The sequence below is a fragment of the Heloderma suspectum genome, chromosome 2, assembly GCF_057233095.1.
Source record: "Heloderma suspectum isolate Gila_16-S chromosome 2, 16-S_ref, whole genome shotgun sequence".
NCBI classification, from domain to species: Eukaryota; Metazoa; Chordata; class Lepidosauria; order Squamata; family Helodermatidae; genus Heloderma; species Heloderma suspectum.
Genome location: NC_139459.1, coordinates 50,796,640 through 50,821,316, shown reverse-complemented (window position 1 = coordinate 50,821,316; position 24,677 = coordinate 50,796,640). Strand labels below are relative to the sequence as shown.

The 24,677-nt window shown below is 44.8% G+C and overlaps 1 protein-coding gene across 1 annotated transcript; it reads left to right on the top strand.

Annotated features, from left to right (window-relative positions):
* Window positions 1–186: 186 nt before the first annotated feature.
* On the top strand, window positions 187–23,877 carry PTCD2 (pentatricopeptide repeat domain 2). The gene is made up of 10 exons (XM_084833505.1): window positions 187–310; window positions 1,991–2,083; window positions 3,494–3,623; window positions 12,187–12,304; window positions 14,487–14,565; window positions 15,504–15,595; window positions 17,180–17,293; window positions 18,389–18,463; window positions 21,278–21,391; window positions 23,584–23,877. Exons 1-10 carry the CDS (start codon window positions 196–198, stop codon window positions 23,806–23,808), a joined length of 1,155 nt encoding a protein of 384 aa, XP_084689631.1. The 5' UTR covers window positions 187–195; the 3' UTR covers window positions 23,809–23,877.
* Window positions 23,878–24,677: the final 800 nt, after the last annotated feature.

Genomic DNA, 24,677 nt, shown 5'->3' with positions numbered 1-24,677 from the left:
CTACGGGCGGGGGGGAGGAGAGCTTTTCGCTGTCGCAGCACAGGCGAAGCCTCGCCGATTTCTGGTCTTGCTGAGCCGGGACGGCCCTCCCTCCGTTTGCCTAGAACGCAAATGGAGGAGCGGTGCGCGCACGCGGTGGGCGGCCCCTTCGCGCCCCTCTTCGCGCGGCGTCTCTTGGTACGTCCCGAAGGCAAAATGGCTGCCGCGCTGGCCGAAGGCTCCAATCGAATCCTGCGGGAGGCAGCCAAGCGGTCTGTGCTGGGCGCGCGCGCCGCTGCCAAGCCCGGTTGCTGGAGCTGCCCGCAAGGAGGTACGTAAAGAAAGGTGTGGGAAGGGAAGGGAAGGGAAGGGAAGGGCGCTTTACGAATTAAGGGCTGCCTCTTTGCTGCGCCTCACTGTAGCGGACGTTTCAGCAGAGAACTGCATATCCCGTCATACCCTGCTGTACCCTGAAACGCAGAGGTTAGCCACGGCGGAATGATACCCTCTGAGATTTGTGGTCTATCGCTATCGAACGCTAGGTGACGAGGGCCTTGGACACCACTCATGGGAATGTATAGGCTTTTGAGTTCCACAGAGCTCTTCGTCACGGAGAAAGGAGAAGTTCAAGAGAGGCAAGCACGGTTATTCACAAATAGCTTAATCTAGCCTTCCCCCTCAACTAGGGACCCTCGGGATGTCTTGGACTGCAGCACCCCAGTATTCATGACCATTGGCCATGCTAGCTGGGGCTGGTGGGAGTTGCGGTTCAACACAACTGGAGGGCACCAGGTTGGGGAAGGCTGTTATAGTTCTGAGGAGAGAATGCCCTACGTATGTTCACCCAAGCAGACAGTCACCCTAGCAGAGAGTTTGCAGTGCGGATGAGTCTCTATGAGTAGAAGGTAGAGAGAAGGATATGCAGGGTTGTGGTTAAACCACATGCTTTCCATGCAGAAGTTCCTAAGGTCACCCCCAGTATCTCCAGGTATGACTGGGAAAGATTCCTGTCTAAAAAGCCTCTGCCGCTTGGGAGACCAGCCTTCTCCATCATGGTGCCCTCCAAATGTTGTGAACTTCAACTCCCATCAGCCCCAGCCAGCATGGCTAATGGACAGGAATGCTGGGAGTTGTAGTTCAGAACATCTGGAGGGCTCCAGGTTGTGGAAGGTGTAGACAATACTGAGCTAGATGGACCAGTGGTCTGATGCAGTATAAGGCATCTTCCTGTGAAGCATCAGCCTCCCATATCTTTTAATCCAGCTTTGTTTGCTCATGGAATAAGAGTTTTAGGGCTCAACCTGTTAAAGATAGCATAAATAAAAAGCTAGCATAGTCTCATTGAAATCAAAGGGACAAATTTAGTTTATACACAAATGAGTAGAGCTTTTGTTGTGTGTCTAAAGTTGAAAGCGGCAACTGGCAGTCTCTGATCTGAATCTGACTTCTTGAGGGATGGTAATTGGCTTTCCAGCTACCAATCTGAAAAAGAAATGGAGTTGTGGAGAGAGCTACTGCTGTGTCACTGGTAACAAATCACATTGCATGGTGGAATCTTGTCCCGCCATCCCCACTCACTTCTCTGCCTCGGGCTCAGTTCTTCTCCGCACACACAATGGAAGGAGATTGAAAGCTTCCATTTCTGGTTTTGAATAAAGCACAATTTCCTGTTGCATCTAAATTAAGGGACACTGAGATTTCTTCTGACTAGTTCAAACAAGCCAGGTTTCAGGTCCTGGTTTGTTAACTAACCATAGTTTAAGATAAGCCACAGTTTCCTGAGTTTGGACATAATGAAAAACTACAGTTTATTTGAAAGTGTAAGACTAAAATCTTATGAGAGTCCCCATGGCTCTCCCTTATATTAGTAGGTAGAAGTGTGGATGTTAATTAATTAGCATTTAGAACATTGGCTCCTTTTGCATAGCATAAGATTTTAAGAAATACTAATAGCAAAACCTTAAATATCTGGGCTATGTTGCATTTCTCCCTTTTTCTCTTCTATTTTCAGCAAAGCGTTATTTGTTAGGAGACCATGTTGTGCAGTTACAAGGATTTCAGCAGCAGAAGTTGGAAGCTGGTTATAGACTACATGGCCAAAAAGGTATTCCCTTCACATTTATACTTTACCAGCCATTCATCAGTGGTCCCAAATGCCAAGTCACTTATTTGTCCCCACAAACCACAACAAAATAGCCATTTCATGACAAGTTATTCATGGTGATGCTCAGAGAAACACACACAGGCAAACACACAGACACACACACACACACACACACACACCAGACACCAGACAGTGCACATGTGCACACACATGTACACTGGCAACCCAGATTTAAGAAAAACAAGTAAAGCAGATGTGCACTCACCTCCCACCCCTGCAGCCACCCCCAGTAAAGCATACACCACACCAAAACAAAACAAATCAACTGACAGACACCACACCACACCAAAACAAATCAAATGACAGACACCACACCACACCAAAACAAATCAAATGACAGACACCACACCACACCAAAACAAATCAACTGACACACGACACCACACCACACCAAAACAAATCAACTGACACACGACACCACACCACACCAAAACAAATCAACTGACACACGACACCACACCACAACAAATCAACTGACACACACCACACCAAAAACCAGGAAAAGCACACACACATCCCCCCCCCTTGGCAAAACACACAAACCCCTTGCTTCCCTCCCTGAAAACTCCCTTGCATTTTAGTATCTTGCCACTGCAAAACCAGTCTAAGAGGTAAAAAATCAGAAAGTGATCTATCATCCTGAATGTGTTTTTGTGTAAGAGGTATTAGGGAACCAGTAGCACATAACCAATCCCGCTTGCCCCATTCTGAGTCAAGTAACTGAAGAAACCAAAGGAGGAATCCAAGGGTCTGCCACGAAGACAGACTTATCTGGTGCTTGTGAATAATTTTAAAAATTACATTAGACCATCCTCATTGATTATATGATGCTGGGAGGACCTCAGATTCCACAGCTCTTCCTCAAAAGGATAAAGCTTCATCCATACTGACAAAACTGGGCCCCACCCCAGCATTAAAATCCACACAATTTTTAGTGCAAAAGTAAGCTTAGTTCTCCTGGCTGAATCCATAGTTGGATTGATGCTAAGCCCTCATTTCTTCCCCTTTCTATGGGAAACCACAGTTCCTATCTTAGTCTTGAAGCAAATTGTGCTAAGTATCTTCTCCCCTTCAAACTCTTGGGATTGGGGAGCCAACAGGAGCAATTCTCTCTCCATTAAGGACAATATCATTCCCGAATATTCTTATTCATTGGGATCTGGGACTATACTTGCCCCAGCAGATTATCACTGCTGTGTTATTGCAATGATGACATGTGGGAGAAGGACAGGGGCTAACCCAGTAGGTTCTATAACTAATCTAGCCCAGACTGCAGTAACTGGTATGGATGCTGATACCATTGTTTATATATGACCTAAATGTAAATATATAAAATTAATTCCATTTCAGATGCATATTTCAGAACTATTGAAGAAAAGTTAACAAAAAATAGACTAATTCTCAAAGAGGAATTGAAAACGTTATTACATTTGTGCCAGACAAAAGATGAAGTGGAAATGGCCAAAAGGGTGATATACAGGTAACATTCTTGAAAATAATGTCTTATTCTTTCATTTGTGTTTGCTTTAGTTTAAAATAGACCATGTGACAGCAGGGGAACACTTTTAATGAGATTACCCTAATTATTTTACACTTGAAAGTTTTCAATCCCTCCCTGCTTTGAGTCATTGGTCACAGGATCTTAGAGCTAAATAAAGCAAAATGCTTTGCTTGTGGCTACCTTTCAAGGCTTGACATCACTGCATGCAGTTGTTGTCGCTGTTGTTCAGTCGTTAAGTCGTGTCTGACTCTTCGTGACCCCATGGACCATAGCACGCCAGGCCTTCCTGTCCTCTGCTCTCTCCCAGAGTGTGCTCAAATTCATATTCATTGCATCGGTGATGCTATCTAGCCATCTCAACCTCTGCTGTCCCCGTCTCCTTTTGCCTTCAATCTTTCCCAGCATCAGGGTCTTTTCCAGTGACTTTTCTCTTCGCATTAGTTGGCCAAAATATTGGAGCTTCAGCTTCAGTATCTGTCCTTCCAATGAGCAGTCAAGGTTGATTTCCTTTAGGATGGACTGATTTGACCTCCTTGCAGTCCAGGGGACTTGTAAGAGTCTTCTCCAGCACCACAGTTCGAAAGCATCAATTCTTTGGCACTCAGCCTTCCTTATAGTCCAGCTCTCACAGCCATATATTACTACTGGGAAAACCATAGCTTTGGTTATACAGACCTTTGTCAGCAAGGTGATGTCTCTGCTTCTTACTGTGCTGTCTAGGTTTGCCATAGCTTTCCTCCCAAAGAGCAAGCGTCTTTTAATTTCATGGCTACAGTCACTGTCTGCGGTGATCTTGGAGCCCAAGAAAATAAAATCTGTCACTGCTGCCATTTCTTCCCCTTCTATATGCCAGGAAGTGATGCCATGATCTTAGTTTTTTTAATGTTGAATTTCAGACCAGCTTTTGCACTCTCCACCTTCACCCTCAACAAGAGACTCTTTAGATCCTCTTTGCTTTCTGTCATTAGGGTGGTATCGTCCGTGTATCTGAGGTTGTTGAGAATTCTCCTGGCAATCTTAATTCCGACCTGTGATTCATCCAACCTGGCGTTTCTCATGATATACTCTGCATATAAGTTACATAAGCAGGATGACAATATGCAGCCTTGTCGTACTCCTTTCCCAATTTTGAACCAGTCGTTGTTCCATGTCTGGTTCTTACTGTTGCTTCTTGACCCTCGTACAGGTTTCTCAGGAGACAGGTAAGGTGGTCTGGTACTCCCATCTCTTTCAGAATTTGCCAGAGTTTGTTGTGATCCACACAATCAAAGGCTTTAGCGTAGTCAATGAAGCAGAAATAGACTTTTTCTGGAATTCTCTTGCTTTCTCCATGATCCAGCGAATGTTGGCGATTTGATCTCTAGTTCCTCTGCCTCTTCGAAATCCAGCTTGTACTTCCAATAGTTCTCGGTTCACATACTGCTGAAGCCTAGCTTGTAGGATTTTGAGCATAACCTTGCTGGCATGTGAAATGAGCGCAATTGTACGGTAGTTTGAACACTCTTTGGCATTGGAATGTAAACTGACCTTTTCCAGTCTTGTGGCCACTGTTGAGTGTTCCATATGTGTTGGCATATTGAGTGCAGCACTTTAACAGCATCATCTTTTAGGATTTTAAATAGCTCAGCTGGAATACTGTCATCTCCGCTAGCTTTGTTGTTACTAATGCTTCCTAAGGCCCACTTGACTTCACTCTCGAGGATGTCCGGCTCAAGTTCAGTGTCCGCACTATCATGGCTATCAGGGACATTCAGATCTTTCCTGTATAGTTCTTCTGTGTATTCTTTCCACCTCTTCTTAATCTCATCTGCTTCTGTTAGGTCCCTGCCTTCTTTGTCCGTTATCATTCTATTGTTTTCCTCAATTTCTTTGCATTTTTCATTTAAGAAGGCCTTCTTGTCTGTCCTTGCTATTCTCTGGAACTCTGCATTCAGTTGGATATATCTTCCCCTTTCTCACTTGCTGTTCACTTCCCTTCTTTCCTTAGCTACTTGTAAAGCCTCATCAGACAGCCACTTGGCTTTCTTGCATTTCTTTTTCTTTGGGATGGATTTCGTTGCTGCCTCCTGAACAATGTTATGGACGTCTGTCCATAGTTCCTCAGGCACTCTGTCTATCAGGTCTAATTCCTTAAATCTATTCCTCACCTCCACTGTATATTCATAAGGGATATGATTTAGGTCATACCTGAATGGTTTACTGGTTTTCCCTACATTCTTCAATTTAAGCCGAAATTTTGCAAGAAGCAGCTCATGATCTGAGCCACAGTCAGCTCCAGGTCTTGTTTTTACTGACTGTATACAGCTTCTCCATCTTTGGCTGCAAAGTACATAATCAATATCGGGGGTAGATTTGACGGTGTGGTCAGTGAGCTAGAGCCAGACATCCTGAGGAGTGAGATTGAATGGGCCTTAAGAAGCATTGCTAATAACAAGGCAGCAGGAGATGACGGTATCCCAGCTGGACTGTTTAAAATCTTGCAAGATGATACTGTCCAGGCGATGCATGCCATCTTCCAGCAAATTTGGGAAACACAAGAATGGCCACCAGATTGGAAAAAATCAACCTATATCCTCATACCAAAAAAGGGAAGCACCAAAGAATGTTCAAAATATCGAACAGTGGCACTTATTTCACATGCCAGTAAGGTAATGCTCAAGATCTTTCAAGGTAGACTCCAGCAATTCATGGAACGAGAATTGCCAGATGTACAAGCTGGGTTTCGAAAAGGCAGAGGAACAAGAGACCAAATTACCAGTATCCTCTGGATAATGGAAAATGCCAGGGAATTTCAGAAAAACATCTATTTCTGTTTTATTGACTATTCTAAAGCCTTTGACTGTGTGGATCATAACAAATTGTGGCAAGTTCTTGGTGGGATGGGGATACCAAGTCATCTTGTCTGTCTCCTGAGGAATCTGTATAACGACCAAGTAGCAACGGTAAGAACAGACCACGGAACAACGGACTGGTTTAAGATTGGGAAAGGAGTACAGCAGGGTTGTATACTCTCACTCTACCTATTCAACCTGTACGCAGAACATATCATGCGACGTGCTGGGCTTGATGAAGCCAAGGCTGGAGTTAAAATCGCTGGAAGAAACATTAACAATCTCTGATATGCAGATGATACCACTTTGATGGCTGAAAGCGAGGAGGAGCTGAGGAACCTCATGATGAAGGTGAAAGAAGGAAATGCAAAAGCTGAGTTGGAGTTAAACCTCAAAAAAACCAAGATTATGGCAATCAGCTTGATGGATAACTGGCAAATAGAGGGAGAAAACGTGGAGGCAGTAACAGACTTTGTCTTTCTAGGCACAAAGATTACTGCAGATGCTGACTGCAGCCAGGAAATCAGAAGACATTTACTTCTTGGGAGGACAACAATGACAAATCTTGATAAAATAGTGAAGAGCAGAGACATCACACTGACAACAAAGGTCCGCATAGTTAAAGCAATGGTATTCCCTGTAGTAACCTATGGCTGCGAGAGCTGGACCATAAGGAAGGCTGAGCGAAGGAAGATAAATGCTTTTGAACTGTGGTGCTGGAGGAAAATTCTGAGAGTGCCTTGGACTGCAAGAAGATCAAACCAGTCCATACTCCAGGAAATCAAGCCAGACTATTCACTTGAGGGAATGATATTAAAGGCAAAACTGAAGTACTTTGGCCACATCATGAGAAGACAGGATACACTGGAGAAGATTCTGATGCTAGGGAAAGTGGAAGGCAAAAGGAAGAGGGGCCGACCAAGGGCAAGGTGGATGGATGATATTCTGGAGGTGATGGGCTCGACCTTGGGGGAGCTGGGGGTGGCAACGGCTGACGGGAAGCTCTGGCGTGGGCTGGTCCATGAAGTCACGAAGAGTCGGAAGCGACTGACCAAATAAACAAACATAATCAATCTGATTTCGATATTGACCATCTGGTGATGTCCATGTGTAGAGTCGCCTCTTGTGCTGTTGGAAAAGAGTGTTTGCTATGATCAGTGTGTTCTCTTGGCAAAACTCTATTAGCCTTTGTTCTGCTTCATTTTGTACACCAAGGACATGCTTGCCTGTTACCCCAGTAATTTCTTGACTTCCTACTTTAGCATTCCAATCCCCTATGATGAAGAGGACATCTTTTTTGGGTGTTAGTTCTAGAAGATGTTGTAGGTCTTCACAGAACCGATCAACCTCAGCTTCTTTGGCCTCAGTGGTTGGGGTGTAGACTTGAATTACTGTGATGTTGAATGGTTTGCCTTGGATTCGTACTGAGATCATTCTGTTGTTTTTGAGATTGTACCCCAGCACTGCTTTTCCCACCCTTTTATTGACTATGAGTGCTACTCCATTTCTTCTAAGGGATTCTTGCCCACAGTAGTAGATATGATGGTCACCTGAATTAAATTCGTCCATGCTTGTCCATTTTAGTTCGCTGATTCCCAAGATGTCGATGTTCAATCTTGCCATCTCATGTTTGACCACCTCCAGCTTACCTTGATTCATTGACCTTACATTCCAGGTTCCTAAACAATATTGTTCTTTACAGCATCGGACTTTCTTTTCACCACCAGACACATCCACAGCTGAGTGTCCTTTCGGCTTTGGCTCAGCCGCTTCACTCTTTCTGGCGCGACTTGGAAATACCCTCTGCTCTTCCCCAGTAGTATATTGGACACCTTCCGACCTGAGGGGCTCATCTTCCGGTGTCATCTCTTTTAGCCTTGTGATACGTTCCATGGTGTTTTCTTGGCAAGAATACTGGAGTGGGTTGCCATTTCCTTTTCCAGTGGACCACATTTTGTCAGAACTCTCTGCCATGACCTGTCCGTCTTGGGTGGCCCTGCATTATTATTATTATTATTATTATTATTATTATTAAATTTATTAATTGCCCATCTGGCTGGTCACCCAGCCACTCTCGGCGATGTACAACATACAATAAAACAGTTCAAAACAATAAAATTCTACAATAAAAACATTTTCTAAAATACCCTAACCCACCCCAAATGCCTGCCTGAACAACCACATTTTTAATGCACGACGGAAGCTGATTAAAGAGGGGGCATGGCGGAGTTCCCTAGGGAGGGAGTTCCTCAGAGTGGGGGCCACCACAGAGAAGGCCCTCTCCCTCGCCTCCACCAGTCTAGCTGTCCTGGCTGATGGGACAAAGAGAAGGCCATCTGAGGCTGATCTTGTTAAGCGGCCTGTCTGGTGCTGCTGGAGGCGCTCCTTAAGATAGGCTGGGCCGGAACCATATAGGGTTTTAAAGGTCAAAACCAACACCTTGAATTTGGCCCGGAAAACAACTGGTAACTAGTGCAACTCCTTCAGCACTGGAGTGATGTGATCTCACCGGCGGCTGCCTTTAGTCAGTTCTGTACCAGCTGCAGTTTCCGAACTGTCTTCAAGGGTAACCCCACGTAGAGCGCATTACAGTAGTCTAAACGAGAGGAGACCAGGGCATGTGTTACCGATGGGAGCAGATGGTCGGGAAGGAAGGGGCACAGCTGCTGTATCAGATGGAGTTGATACAGCGCTGTCTGGCTCACAGCTGGCACCTGAGCCTCCATGGACAGCTGGGAGTCCAAAATGACCCCAGGCTGCAGACCTGGTCTTTCAAGGGTAGCCGTACCCCATTCAACACCAGGTCAACATCCCCCAACCTCTTCTTGTCTCCCACCAAAAGTACCTCGGTCTTGTCAGGGTTCAGCTTCAGCTTATTCCTCTCCATCCAGCCACTCACCATCTCCAGACATTTGACAGGGATTCTACAGCCAACCTTGGTGAAGATTTGAATGAGAGGTAGAGCTGTGTGTCATCCTCATATTGATGACACTGCACCCCAAACCTCCTGATGATAGCCCCCAGCGGCTTCACATAGATGTTAAATAGCATCGGGGAGAGGATGGAACCCTGTGGCACCCCACAAGTAAGTGGCCATGGGTCCGAAACCTCCTCTCCCAGAGCTACCCTCTGGTACCTGCCGGAGAGGAAGGACCGGAACCACCGCAAGACGGTGTCTCCAATGCCTAACCCCTCCAGGCGGTCCAGGAGGATACCGTGGTCAACGGTATCAAAAGCCGTTGAGAGGTCGAGGAGAACAAGGAAGGAGCATTCACCCCTATCCAGAGCCTCCTCATATCATCTACCAAGGCGACCAAGGCCGTTTCTGTCCCATGTCCAAGCCTGAAGCCCGACTGAAATGGGTCTAGATAATCAGGTTCTTCCAAGTGTGCCTTCAATTGCACCACCACCACCCGCTCAATCACCTTGCCCAAAAATGGCAGATTTGAGATGCATGGCATAGCTTATGGCTTCACTGAGTTACGCAAGCCCCTTCGCCACAACAAGGCAGTGCTCCATGAAGGGGCTGCATGTAGTTGCTCTGAGGCAAATGCAGTTTTCTCATAAGACTGTGTTTGATTAGGTTGACTCTGCCAAGAAATGACTTCTATGAGCGATTTACTCTGAGCTGGCTGCGTTTGGAGGTTGTTAGGGATACATGATGTCATGGCCATCCTGCAGCCACCCTGGAGCTTATTGTGGACAAAATGGTTCTTCTGAGACTCTCTTTAGTCAGATTGTTTTCCCTAATTCAGCTTGTCTGTGCTTCTGTAGTGGTGTGCATCACCCTCCTCATTTACTCCGGCATGATAGCCCTGCCCAGGGGTGTGTCTTTCACCTGGCCATGACCTCACTGATCCTGGTCAAGGGGTGTTTCTGCCATTTCAGGGCTGGCTGTCAGAGTTCTGAGCTACCTCACAGCATTTACTTCACATTGCCTGCCACTAAACTCTGGTGGCTATCCCCCAAAAAAGTATAGGTGTGCCCTGGGCAGTCTGTAACTTTTTTTTAAAAGTAAAGCATTAAAGCGAAATAGTGCTTTTGTCCGCCATACCTGCACCCCCATCTCACTCTCTCACTATTGCACATTTGTCCAGCAATACCTGTAGCCCATATTGCGCGATCGCGGGTATAGGAATAGCTGGCAAATGCGAGATAGGGGGTATAAGTATTGCTGGAAAAAGAGGTGATAGTGACACAGTGACATTCAAAACACCTTTGTAGGTGTGATTTGTTTAACTACTTCCTTTCAGGATGGGTGATTACTTCCATCTCACTATGCCTCTGTCACGTAATTGCTGTATCACGCCAGTGCTCTATTGCTCTATCATGCAATTGTGCTATTGCGTGATAGTACAATTGCACGATAGAGTGATAGAGCACTTGCATGATAGAGCAAATGCATGATAGAGGCATAGAGACATGAAAGAAATCACCCATCCAGAAAGGAGGAAGTTAAAAAGTGGCTGGGTGACCCGCCAGATGGGCGATTAATAAATTTAATAAATAAATAAAATAAAATAAATAAAAAATCACACCTACAAAGGGGTTTTGAATGTCATTAGGTCATTATCACACATCTGCCTAGCAACAGCTATGCCCCTTATCTCTCACTATGTCACTATCACACATTAGCACTATCGCACGATAGTGACAAAATGAGATAGTAGTTTTAAAGGGGAAGAAATAAAAAACAATTGGCGGAATTGGGCATAGCTTGGGGAAGGGGTCTCCTTAGAAGTAACTTCCATTGTGGTCAATGAAGATAAGCTTCCATCATCGCTTTACGGGAGTATCAGGGGAAGGAAAAAGGTGAGCCTGGACCAGAGGCCAGCTTTCTTATTAGTTGAGCAGCCCCTGCCAGTCTGATGACGTTTACTCCAGCCCCCCTACCCCACCCGAAAGTATGTTCTGTGAAGTGACTTACGCTGGGGCGGTGCACTCGCTCGTGGAGCCCTGCATGGACACAAGCGCTGATTCCTTGAAAAAATCTGGGTTAGCTTCCCTTCGCTTCTTCCATTGTTATGGAGACAGGGTCTTGGATTTCAAGCTTTGTAAAGAATCACATTGAATCTCTGAGAAAATGAAATTACTGTTAAATTAGGGACTTCTCATCTGCGTGGAAATATTGTGATACACAAAAGAGTAAAGGGAAGAAAATATGAATAGAACCTGGAACCATTTTCCGAAGTTGATCAGTATTAGGTCTATGAGTGCTTCCAGACAGAGAGCTCCTGGTCCTACCACTCAGAAGGTGTTGTGCACCTGTTTGGTCTTTTCTCCTTAATGGATTTTCTGCCATAAGTAAAAAGATGGAAAAAGTAGTGGGAAAACATGGGAGGGTTACAATTGGAAGTCAGCGTTGTCTGGACAATCCCGTGCCCCCGCATAAAATGGCATGAATGAGGCAGAGTGATGATGTGATGAAAGCCTCATCTGGAAGCAGATTATGACAGAAAGAAGGACAAATTTTGGAAGATGGTATAGGCTTATGTTCCTTTTTTTCTTTTCTTTTTTACCCGTCATTATTTTGTATGTAATGGTATTCCAGTACAGTAGACTTCATTGGTTTTCCAGTCATCATATACAAACAGGATGTCTTCCCATGCATGTAGGTTCCCGTATCTTGGGAGATGTCATTTTGGCATTCATTTTTCCCCCTTCTCATATACTTCAAAACGAAACCAAAATAACCTGTGTCTTCTACTCAGGTACCATGCAGAGAACAAAAATGTGGCCTTTGGGGAGTTCAGATTTGGTCCCCTTTTTATGAGGCTGTGTTATGAACTAGACCTTGAAGCGTCTGCCTTGGAACTCATCAAAGACCAGGTAACATTCAGAAACTCAATTTGTCTCTTTCTTTTAGTTAAGGGGTACAGTCCATGGGTAACATTTTCCTCTGCAAGCCCCTTAAAATCAGTGGTAGTTGTGCAAGATCTTTGGGTTTTATTGGAAACAATTCCCATTTGTTTTAACAGGGAAAAGTTATCAATAGAACTGGTGCCCTGCTCAGTATCTTGAACACTCAAGTAGGTGGCTAATGCTATGGGAATTTATTTTCCAATATTTAAATACTTATATGGTGCTTAGCTGAAAAGCATTAAGGTTTAGATCTTAAGCTGCTCAGAAAGCCCCAAACTTGGGGGCTTCCATGATTCCTGAAGCCAGCAGGGTGGGAGGAGTGTTGGAGGCGATCTTTGCCTCCCTGTCCTCCAGTCTCCTATGTTTTCGCTAGATGGGGTTTTCAGCCCATCTAGAGAGGGCACTTTGGAGAGGGAGGGAAGGAGGCTCAGGATAAATTGTATTGTAGCCTCTCAGGTCTCCTCCCCTCCCTGCCCACCAGAATACCCCCTCTTACCCCTCTCCGAGGTCGACCTCAGAGAGGCAGAAAGCATGGTTCTCACCACAACAGCTGTGAGAGGTGGGGTTGGGGGTCAGCTTTCCAACTCCCCATTCTGAGGTCAGAGCACTGTCTTCGACCTTGGAGGGGGTTTTCCGAACCATCCTATGGTCCCTGGGACACTCACCCAGAGACCGCACCATTGCTCTCTTAGTTGATTAAGTATGTAAGGATAACAAGCTTCTGAACATGCTTCAGTCTCTGATTTACTTGCACATTCAAGTCATGAATCGGGAGCAGAAGTGTGTTAAGGAGTCAACCACCCTGGCAAGATCTTGGAGCTCTCTATTCACCTTGCTGTCATCTCTGGATGTGGACTGCTTCTACTGCATACCTGCTTCTCCCCCTTTGCATGCATCTCATTTCTTTGGGTTACAAGCCCCCAAAGGAATGATCAGGCAAGCTGAACATCAATATTCTGTGTGATACGGAGGACTTGTTTATGCCATCACAATATTTCAAAACTCTTACCTTGAGGCAACACCCCTGCCTTCACGAGTAAGGAATGTCAGACTGCATTGACTATATCTTATTTCTGACTATTCTAGGTTGTTCCCAGATCCATGTGTTTATTTGCTGTGGCCTTCCCTCAACCATGTGTCCGCCAGACGTTTTTGACTACAACTCCCATCAGGCCCAGCCAGCATGGCCAGTTGGCAGTGATGGTGGGAACTGTAGTCTGAAACATCTGGAGGACGCATGGTTGGGGGAACGTTGCTCGGTGGAACTATGAACACTCACCAAGGGGAAAAAATACCCTAGTCTTGTTTACATGTCATTATTAAATAATAAGAACAGCTTGTACTGCAGCAGAAACTTCAAAGCTCCAGTTTCACTTCTGAGGCTTTCTATGCTTAAAAAGGATTTTTAAAAAATCATGGGTCTGGTCTGTATTTCATTAGTAGGAATAATCTCCATATATGAATAATCATTATATGTAACTAAAAACACAGTCCTATGCATGTTTAAAAATCAAGAAGTCCTACAACTCCCAGCATGCCCCAGGCAGTCATGGCTGGCTAGGGCATGCTAGGAGTTGTAGGATGTTTTTCTGTCTAAACATGCATAGGATTGCTCCCTGACATGCTTTTTCCCCTTAGTCTGGAGATTAACAGTGCAATCCTGTGCGTGTCTACTCAGAAGTAAGTCCTATTAAATTCAATGGGGCTTACTCCCGGGTAAGTATGTGTAGGATTGCAGCCTCAGGCTGGGATCCAAAGGGCTGTGCATAGTGTTATGTACATAGTCTGAGAGTTTCCAGGCCCTTCTTTCTGCCACAGAATTTTGTAGTCCCTGAGAGCTAATCCTGAGGGTCAGAGGAGCGATCAAATATGGTTTCATATTATTTTGGGGGATAAAGCAGTTTTTTCCTAAAGGCCTTAACAGGACCCCAACAGTTAGGGAGTTTAAAACTAAAAAAAAGTAGGCCCTGGATTTTTATCCACAAGTTTGTTCCAACCATTAAGGATGCATCAGCTTCAATATTTTTTCATTTATTTATTAGGCAACCAAGTACAGGTTATAGCCAACATCAGCTTCAATATGAACAATAGTTTGGGTATCTAATATCAATGGGTTGTTCCGAACTGATTCGATCTTTTCATTCTTCAGGCTCTGCATGGCTTCTTTTCAGACAGCACATCGTTCAACATTTTGATGGATCTGCTGTTCACGAAAGGTCATTATGAAAGTAAGTAATTGATGCCCCAAAGGAATACATTATGTACAGCGAAACTTCCTTCACTATAGTAATTAATATAATATTAAGAAGCTGTAATTGACACTGAATCATTGGATTTTTTGGGTTAGCAAAACCTTCTGTGATTGTTCTTGGGTTTTGAACAGGTCTAAGAGACTTTGCAGATATGATCAGAAGAGGCCTCTTAACTGTGTACTCGTTAAGCGCTTGCTAACTTTCATTGAATGTAATCATACAGCCCATGCTTAAGGCTTGTAAAAAAGTTTTAAAAATAGCACTTTCCTATGTTTGCTCAGTTGTGCAGCTGTTTTCTTTTGGGAGCCTGGACATTTTTAAATCTCTGCAGGAGGTATTTCCTAAAGACCATAGCACATTTTTCCTGTGGTAGATTGCACTAAATCTGCAGTGCAAGCCTGTAAATGTCTACTCAGAAGTAAGACCCATTGAGTTCAATTGGGCTTACTTCTGGGGAAGAGGGTACAGGATTGCAGCCTTAATGTGCTAAAAATGATAGTCTAGGAGGCCCTTGGTCTAGGTTGGAAGTCAGCCAGCCTTCCTAATGGCTGAATACTACCATGGTTGTATTTGAATGACACTGTGTAAGGCACAGCATACAATTTTGCATTTGAACTGTGTCAAAATCATGAATTCTAGAAATGTCTTTTTCTCAGTGAAAATTGATACTGACTTGGTATCACACACACACAGTTTCCATTTAATTGGCATGATCTTAGCAACTGGGTTATATCTTGCACTAGTCATATAATACATTAAGTGGTTTGTGTCTCTCATCTGAAAATATTTTTTACAAATTTTAATTATTTTTCAGAACTCAGCTTACTGTTCTCTGAAATGTTATTAATTAGCAGCTGGGGTATGCGATTATGACGACATAATGAAGCAACTCTAATTGAAAGTCTGTTTGGCAGGTGCTCTGGAAGTGCTGTTAGAAATGAAAAGGCAAGGTGTAAAATTCAACAGTGAGACATACTTACTTGCATTTGCAACATGCTACAAACTGGTAATAATACATATTCTTTACAAAGTCTTTCGGGGGGTGGGGTTGTGAGTGAGAATGGTCTTATGCTATAAGACCAAAAAGTGTGCCTTTCTCAGTGAGTTCAGTATTTGTTTGTTTAGTAAATTTTATCCTGCCTCTTAAACACGCAGTTCCAGGGTAGCTGAGCCTTGTGTGGCACAGGGTGGTAGGCGGCAGTATTACAGCCAAAACTCTCCCCACGACCTGAGTTCGATCCCAGCGGAAGCTGGGTCCCAGGTAGCCGGCTCAGGTCGACTCAGCCTTCCATCCTTCCGAGGTCGGTAAAATGAGTACCCAGCTTGCTGGGGGAAAGGTAGTCACGACTGGGGAAGGCAGTGGCAAACCACCCCGCTACAGTCTGCCATGAAAACGCCAGCGACAGTGGCGTCCCTCTAGGAGTCAGCAATGACTCGGTGCTTGCACAGGAGGAACTTTTCCTTTCCAGGGTAGCTAACAAGACATGCATAAACAATACAATTAATGAATATTGGTAAAATGACAACCAGCAGCAGATAACAAGACTTCTCTAGAGTAAATAAGGCACATAAGTACAAAGTGTACTTATTTTTAGAGTCAAGTGACCATCTTTGATGAGACCTGGAAATTTTTTAAGATAAACGTTATGAAATCGGGAGCTATTTAGGTAGAAGGTAGAGGCATTTTAGATGTGGGTCTAGATATCTCCCCACTACTTCTAGGTCATCAGTGTTTGCATAAAGCTTATGATATACAAGAGCAAGTTCCTGTTCAGTTCTTGTGTAAGCCTCCCTGGGTTTAGTTGGGCTTACCACAAGATAAGTTTGTGGGGGTTCACAGCCATTACAGTCTGTTATTTCAAGCGTTTTTATGTGTAACAAATGGTTGTGTTTTGACCAGTGTAAGTAGTTGTCTCTAGTCAGTATTTCTTACTAGTATATGAAGCTTGCATTCTACTAGGATAAGTATACATTCCATTCTACAGCTAAAAGTACCTCCTTCCTGAATCCACGTCTGAAACAGTAACAGAACTCCTAAAGCCCAACATACCACCTTGCATGTAGTTGGAATGTGGTACTCTGTGATGGAATGCCAGTTGCTAACACATTTATGGCCCACATTTTGATACTTGGGGTCTAAAAATATCTCCTTTTCTGAAATGACTTGAGCCTTGGGTTACATACATGCCAAATTACAGCTTTCTGGGCAGCCAGAATGTATCTTAACCATTTGGGGATACACCTTCCCTTGTTTCTAGGGAGAGACTTACAGAAGTTTTCCGTTCAAGAGATTTCTAGAAATCAGTGTGTCTGTTGCTATGCATGTGCCAATTTCAGCTTTCTCAATGACCCTGGAAATGCCTTATCCATTTTGGAGTGTATACTGAGCTCCCTTTTTTGAGGGAGATGTGTACAAATGTCCCATTTCCATCATCATTACTGGGGAACTCTTTCTTGTGTGTAAAATTTCGAAGGAGGTCTCCTAACAATTTCAGTACCCCTGGCACTCGGTCATTCATTTAGGCCATGGCTTCCTTATAATGTGGTCTGAATTACAATCACATATGTACTGAAATCTTCCATTCCACAGAACAGCTCAGAATCTTGCAAAATTTGTACTACATTACTTGAAGACGTGCAGCTCAAAGGAGATCAAATGCCAAGAAGAGCACACTACTTTGCAGTAGCATTTGCTGTGAAACAGGTGCTGGATTCTTTTCCTTTATTACCTGTGTTATTGGGTGCTGTGCATGTACCGTAACATGCTGTGCAGGGCTTCTGATTCCTTGGATCCTGTTCTTCTCATTCCTAGGAAACCTCTTTAATACATTGATGCTATATGAATATTTGTGATATTTCATAAGCTTTATACACTTATATATATTTTCAGGGAGAAGGGGGGATTCTTGTGATGCCAATTTTATTTTTGGGGGATAGGAATGAAAACTGTAACCACTTACAAGAGAGGCTGATGTAGCCAGTCAGTTATCTGGCCCCGTGGTAGCCTTAGCAATCTTTTTTATTATTGTTTTTTCTCAGGCACCTTTTGGAAAGGCAAAGGACCACTGCCAGTCTGCCTCTCAAGATACCTGAGGAGGCAAATTGGTTCCTCCATTCCCATTCAAAGATCTTTGAGAGTTCCAGCTCATGTGCTATATAACCATGAAGCCCTTACTGTTAGATAGTGCCGACTTCACTTATAGAACCTGAGCATTCAGGATAGGGTCAGATTGTCTTATTCCCCAGAATAGTATCTGAAAAATAGAGTAGCTGACAAGAACATAGAAGTTGTTCATTCTTGCTCCATGGCACATTCTTCTTCTGCAGCACACTTTCTTACAGTATATGTATATATTTTGTGTGTGTGTGTGTGTATTCATGCCTGTGTGCATGCATGCACATGTGTGTGTCTGTGTGTATATGTGTGTGTGTGTGTGTGTGTGTGTGTGTGAGTGATACATTCCAAACCTCAAGCACATCAAGAGGTATCCTAAGGCAATTATAAATTAGGGTAATTGGAGAAGAGGTATTTGTACTTGGGAGAGATTTTGGGACATTTCCAGAGACAAAATGTACGCTGAGAACTTTTAAAAAATGTGCCTCAGATGTCTCAGTTTGCATCAGTAGCCACTCTTGCAATGGGTGTCCACCCAAAATTAGTTGAACTACAAATGTGCGGTATGATGGGTGAATATATTACTGGATCGTTACGCAAGTGAGTTGTCTTGACCTAAATGAAATGCTAAACAAGACTTTATTTGTAAGCATAGTTTGATTATTGTCTGTTTCTTCCTCCTAGAATGATGTTGTAAAAGCCCGCTCCTTTTATTCTCAGATCGTGAACACAGAAAGTAGGATATGCAGTAATCTGAAAGTAAGTGTGCTGAATTTTGTATGTTAGTCCTGAACCATGAAGACAAGATGGTTTTGTTTTAAAGAAAGGTCCTCCACTTCCTTGAACAATTTTAGGGCACACAATATACTGCTCTACTCCACACTAATCTGGAAAAAATACCACTGTTTTGTTTTGTTCTCAGTTTTTAAAAAGAATTTAAAGAATTTATAGGATTGCTGTTTGAAAAGGTATAAACAGCCCTCTCTCTCTCACTCTTCTTCACTTCAAGTGAAGTGCCAGATGACTGGAGGAGGGCTAATGTTGTCCCTATCTTCAAAAAGAGTAAAAAGGAGGAACCTGGGAACTACAGACAAGTCAGTCTGACATCAATCCCTGGGAAAATTCTGGAGCAGATTATAACGCAATCCATCTGGAAGCACCTTGAGAACAATTCTGTGATTACTCGAAGCCAACATGGATTTGTCAAGAACAAATCCTGCCAGATGAATCTGATCTCATTTTTTGATCAAGTAACCTCACTTGTGGACTGTGGGAATGCTGTAGACATAATATACCTCGACTTCAGCAAAGCTTTCGACAAAGTGCCCCATGATATCCTGATGAGCAAACTAGCTCAAAGTGGGCTAGATGAGACAACAATCTGGTGGATCCACAGTTGGCTACAGAATCGGACTCAAAGAGTGCTTACCAATGGGATCTTCTCAAACTGGGGAGAGGCAGCGAGCGGGGTACCGCAGGGCTCAGTCCTGGGCCCAGTGCTCTTCAATGTTTTTATGAATGACTTGGAGGAGGGGGTGCAGGGAATGTTGATCAAATTTGCAGATGACACAAAACTGGGCAGGATAGCTAATACTTTGGAAGACAGAAACAAAATTCAAAGTGATCTTGATAGACTGGAGCACTGGGCAGAAAACAACAGAATGACATTGAATAGGGACAAATGCCAAGTTCTGCACCTAGGAAAAAGAAACCAAATGCACAGTTACAAGATGGGGGATACGTGGCTCAACAACGTGAGAAGGATCTTGGAATTGTCAATCACAAGCTGAATATGAGCCAACAATGTGATGTGGCTGCAAAAAAGGCAAAGGCTATTTTGGGCTGCATTAATAGAAGCATAGCTTCCAAATCCCGGGAAGTACTAGTTCCCCTTTACTCAGCACTGGTTAGGTCTCATCTGGAGTACTGTGTCCAGTTCTGGGCACCGCACTTTAAGAAGGATGCAGACAAGCTGGAGAGGGTTCAGAGGAGGGCAACAAAGATAATCAGGGAACTGGAAACAAAGCCCTATGAGGAGAGATTGAAAGAACTGGGCCTGTTTAGCCTTGAGAAGGGAAGACTGAGGGGAGATATGATAGCACTCTTCAAGTACTTGAAAGGTTGTCACAGAGGGGAAGGCCAGGATCTCTTCTCGATCATCCCAGAGTGCAGGATGCAGAATAATGGGCTCAAGTTACAGGAAGCCAGATTCTGGCTGAATGTCCTGACTGTTAGAGCAATACAACAATGGAACCAATGACCTAGGGAGGTGGTGGGCTCTCCCACACTGGAGGCATTCAAGACAAGTCTGGACAGCCACCTGTCAGGGATGCTCTGACTTCGATTCCTGCATTGAGCAGGAGGTTGGACTCGATGGCCTTGTAGTCCCTTCCAACCCTACTATTCTATGATTCTACGTGTCTGAATAATTGATGGTTAAAGCGTATATCTTGTAAAGTATGGGTGAATGTCCTCACACTGACTGAGTATTCTCAGAACTTTCTGTGAACAAAACATTCCATGAGAATGGAATTATATGATGAAGAATGTTAACAGCCATTCATCTTCTGTCAGAAAAGTGAAAGGCCAGTTTGGCTGAGAAAAAAAGCCACACAGCCTGTAGATACCAGAGTGACCATTGGGACAGAAAACCATAGTGAGCGGAGGTCCCTTGTGGCATGTAAATTAGGGGACAGGGATCTCAGATGCATAGTGTTGAAAGGAAAGTAGGAAATAAACTGAGAAGCAGGATCTTGAAGGAACCATAGGTGGAGGGCAGGAGGTGTTTGGCACAGAGGCCTGAAGAAAAGGAAGACAGAGGATGTGGAAAGCTGCAGAAAGTAGGGGACAATTAAAGTTATTTTTTAAAAAAACTCACTTTAAGGGTAGGAGGTGCTATATACTGGTGGCAGGAAGTGGGGCAGGCAGAAGACAGGTACTGGGTAATACCATTGTACTGGGTAAAATAAAATTTTATTCAGAACTTAGTAAGGCAGAAAGATTCTGCATGGTATATGTTATTATAACTTTTGTAATGGGAACTATATGGAAAGTTTATCTGGAAGTTGTGAAGGTCAATGGCTGGTACAGTGGGGATGATGGGTGAGCCATTTGATGGCTGTCCCTTTTTCTAGTCCTGGGGAGGTTGGTAGTCATGCTGGCTACTCCATTGAGCTTGATGATGCTTCTGCTTAATGCCTGATCAGTTAATAGTGCGACCATAGCTATCTAGGGCTTGATTGTGGCTGAGGAAGCTGATCTGGCATGTTATAGAGAGACTGGTTGGATGAAGTGGGTGGAGTGAATCTCTCCCAACTTTTTCTGCCAGGTTTCAAAGTCCAGCAGCAGCCAAGGCTCAAGAGGCGGGGATGTGGGGCCGTAGTGATCTGTTGAGAGTCCTTCCCCTTATCCAGGTGCCTTGTTCAGCAGTCACAGGTTTTGAGTGTCTACTGTTGATGTAAGGTATGTGAAACAGGATAGGGATTCTGTTGGTATACCATCTACCCTGCTGCCCAACAGTATCCCTGGCAGAACTTAGGAAACCTTTACTCATTTGTTGTATTTTTCTGGAAGATTCTTCTTCAGGCTGCATCTGGAGACCTAGAAGACCTTGTTAAGACACTGGAAACAGCTTCAGAAAGCAGTACTTCCGATCTTGTGAGAAAAACTGAGTTCTGTATGTCGGTGGTAAGTGGATTGCTGTTGTGGAAACGAGTGGTCTGGCTGCTTTGGCCCGAGGCTCACCTTATCACATGGGTCCAAGGTCCTGCAAAATTGAGTGTTTCCATTATATATTAATGGAACATGACCTTTCTAGCCCTTCTTGTTGTGGTAAAGGACTACAGAACGTTTCGGTTGTTCCTTCTGAACTCTTTTGGGCTGTCTCTTCAACTGCCACAGTGTTGTCTCTGTGATAGGATGAACCAACACAACACTAGATGCCCATCAGCCTTGTATGCCTCATAGCTTCCAGTGGATGACTGGTAGGAATCACCCTCAAGATGGAGAGGATGTGATCCTGAGAATGAACCTATCCATGCTAACTGGGAGCTGTGGATCGTTTCAGCCACATTTCCTTGCTTATTGTCTTGGGTTACTTACCAGGTTACAGTGTGCTTTTCTATGGATCAGTGAATGCTACCCAACCTAGATAACAGTCGTTTTGCTGCACTGGTCTTTCAGCTCAGATTAAATGACAATGAAAACAGTAAGCGGCAGCAATCTTAAAAATAAATCAGAGCTTAAAATGAATTTTTGGATGGTTGTTGTTCAGTCGTGTCCGACTCTTCGTGACCCCATGGACCATAACACGCCAGGCCTTCCTGTCCTGCGCTCTCTCCCGGAGTGTGCTCAAGTCCATATTCATTGCATCAGTGATGCTATCTGGCCATCTCATCCTCTGCCGTCCCTTTCTCCTTTTGCCTTCAATCTTCCCCAGCATCAGGGTCTTTTCCAGAGAGTTTTCTCTTCGCATTAGGTGGCCAAAATATTGGAGCTTCAGCTTCAGTATCTGTCCTTCCAATGAGCACTCAGGGTTGATTTCCTTTAGGATGGACTGATTTGACCTCCTTGCAGTCCAGGGGACTTGTAAGAGTCTTCTCCAGCACCACAGTTCGAAAGCATCAATTCTTCGGCGCTCAGCCTCCCTTAATCGTCCAGCTCTCACAGCCATACATTACTACTGGGAAAACCATAGCTTTGATTGTATGGACCTTTGTCAGCAAGGTGATGTCTCTGCTTCTTACTATGCTGTCTAGGTTTGCCATAGCTTTCCTCCCAAGGAGCAAGCATCTTTTAATTTCATGGCTACAGTCACCGTAGTCCCAGAATAACCAATCATGGGAGCAGCCCTTCTTTACCGTGTTGGTGGATCCACGTTCACCACTTGGAAACTGCTGGGCTTGGCAAAATGCTTGTTTCTTATCTAATCAGACCCAACTAATGAATACTTAGGAATGGTACCAGTGGTACTTAGGTATGGTATTTAAGATTGGTACCAATGGTACTTAGGAATTAATACTTTGGAATGGTACACTGGTGTATGTCTGGTAATGTGCTTTTTAAAAACTTCCTTTAGCTCAGGGGTGCAGAGCCTTAGGCCCGGGGCCAAAGCCAGCCCTCCTGTGATCCCAGTCCGGGCCTCTGGGGTTCCCCAGATGGCCACGCCCCCTTTCCCCCAACCACTAATCATTTGGTGGTTTCCCAGGTTTTCTGCAGTTCCACCCCATCCCCCTTCTGAAAGGGTGAAATGCCTCTCCTAAGGCTTAGTTACTGGCAGTAAGACGTTTAAGTTAGGAACATAGGGAGCTGCCTTACCCTGAGTCAGACCATCCATCCATCTAGCCCAGTATTGTCAATACTGGCTGGCAGCGGCTCTCCAGGGTTTCGGACAGGAGTTTTCCCTCCCCTACCTGGAGACGCCAGGGATTGAACTTAGGACCTTCTGCATGCAAAGCAGGTGCTCTACCACTGAGCTACAGTCCTGCCCCAAGTTAAAATATGCTGGTGTTTTTAGACCTACGTATTTTGCTTTTGGCCCCACCCAGCATTGGAATACAGCCCCTGAGAGCTTCTCCAAAATAGAATTCAGCCCTCAGGCTGAAAGAGGTCCAGCAGACCTGCTTTGGCCCTTGATCCTCGGGACGACAAATCCTGTGGATCGACTTACAGCTATGCATCAGAAGCAGGGAGGAGTATGGCTACAGCTGAGAATGCAAAGCAGTCAGGAGTTCTGTAGTGTCATAATAAATGGCCAGACAAAACTGAGTAAGTTGTAGGAGGAGATCAGATCCCCACGTATTGATGTTCCCGTGAATGGCATATGGAAGGTGGCAATTCAGTTCGCAGGTGCTGATCTGTTTGCCATGATCTTTTCCTAGCTGGCCACAGCCAGGGAGAAGCTGCAGGACGATCCAGCCCTTTGTGTCCGGTTTGAAGAAATGTTTGCCAAGCTGCAAGCCTCGGGACAGGTAACGTCGTTGACTCTGGATGCCTTGCTGTGTCAGACCCCGCGCACAAAGAGGCACCTGCTGAAGCTGCTCAAGCCAAACCGAGTGAGCCGACGGACTTTCAAGCCTCTGGGCTCTGCTCTGCTGGCCGAGTAGATCCGCGTTCAGACTGCGCTTTCCCCTGTTAGAATTCGTACCCAATAAAATGTCTCCCTTACTTTCGCTTGGTCTGTTTTCCTGTATGAATTCTGTGGCTCCTAACACACCCAATGAATGAACAGTTTACAGCCAAGGAAATGATGGAAAGACCTAGAGTTGGCCAAAGCAGGCATCTGGCAAGAAAGGTTGGGCAACCTCCAGGTAACACCCATCACCCCCACTGCTCCCTGCCACCTGAGGGCCCAGCAACTAGACTAGACTGACTTCTCCTAGAGTGGAGTTTCCAAGAGAAGTCCTGCCAGGCATGGTCTTGGGACTACCAGTCCCTGGATCCCTGGCAGGAAAAAGACACTGATTGCATTGTTTCCACCAGGGAGAAGGCCCTCTATGGTGTGGTGGTGGCACAATATCGGGGCCGTCCCTACCATTAGGTAGAGCGAGGTGACCGCCTCAGGCAACAGATGCTGGGGGCAGCAGTGGCAGCACGTTGGCTGTCCCTCCTGAGCCCTCTAGCCATTCACTCCTGTTAGAGCTGCTTGTGCTGTGCGGCCTGCTCTGTGCCCTGCGAGGTAGTTTGCTGCCCTGAGGTGTGGTAGAAGATGCTCTCCTGTCACCAGTGTTGAAGTTACATTCAACTGCCAGTCCAGTTGGTGTCTGTACATGAAATGGGAGACCACCATCTTGTCCTTTGCCTCATGCAGCAAAATGTCTTAGGCTGGCATGCATGGTATTGAGACAAGTGGGCCCCTGCTCACCTCAGTACTGCTCACAAGCAATACCTAATGCTCACAATACCCTTAACAGCAAAGGAAAACTTTCCCCAGAATTATGCAACAGTGTATGAGATACAGGATGCTGTTTCAGTA

Excerpts from the sequence above, each read along its gene's own strand:
- PTCD2 (XM_084833505.1), top strand. The coding sequence starts at position 196 with ATGGCTGCCGCGCTGGCCGAAGGCTCCAATCGAATCCTGCGGGAGGCA. Across the intron at positions 18,464-21,277 it reads GGATATGCAGTAATCTGAAA|ATTCTTCTTCAGGCTGCATC; the intron begins GTAAGTGTGCTG and ends TTTTTCTGGAAG. Across the intron at positions 21,392-23,583 it reads CTGAGTTCTGTATGTCGGTG|CTGGCCACAGCCAGGGAGAA; the intron begins GTAAGTGGATTG and ends ATCTTTTCCTAG.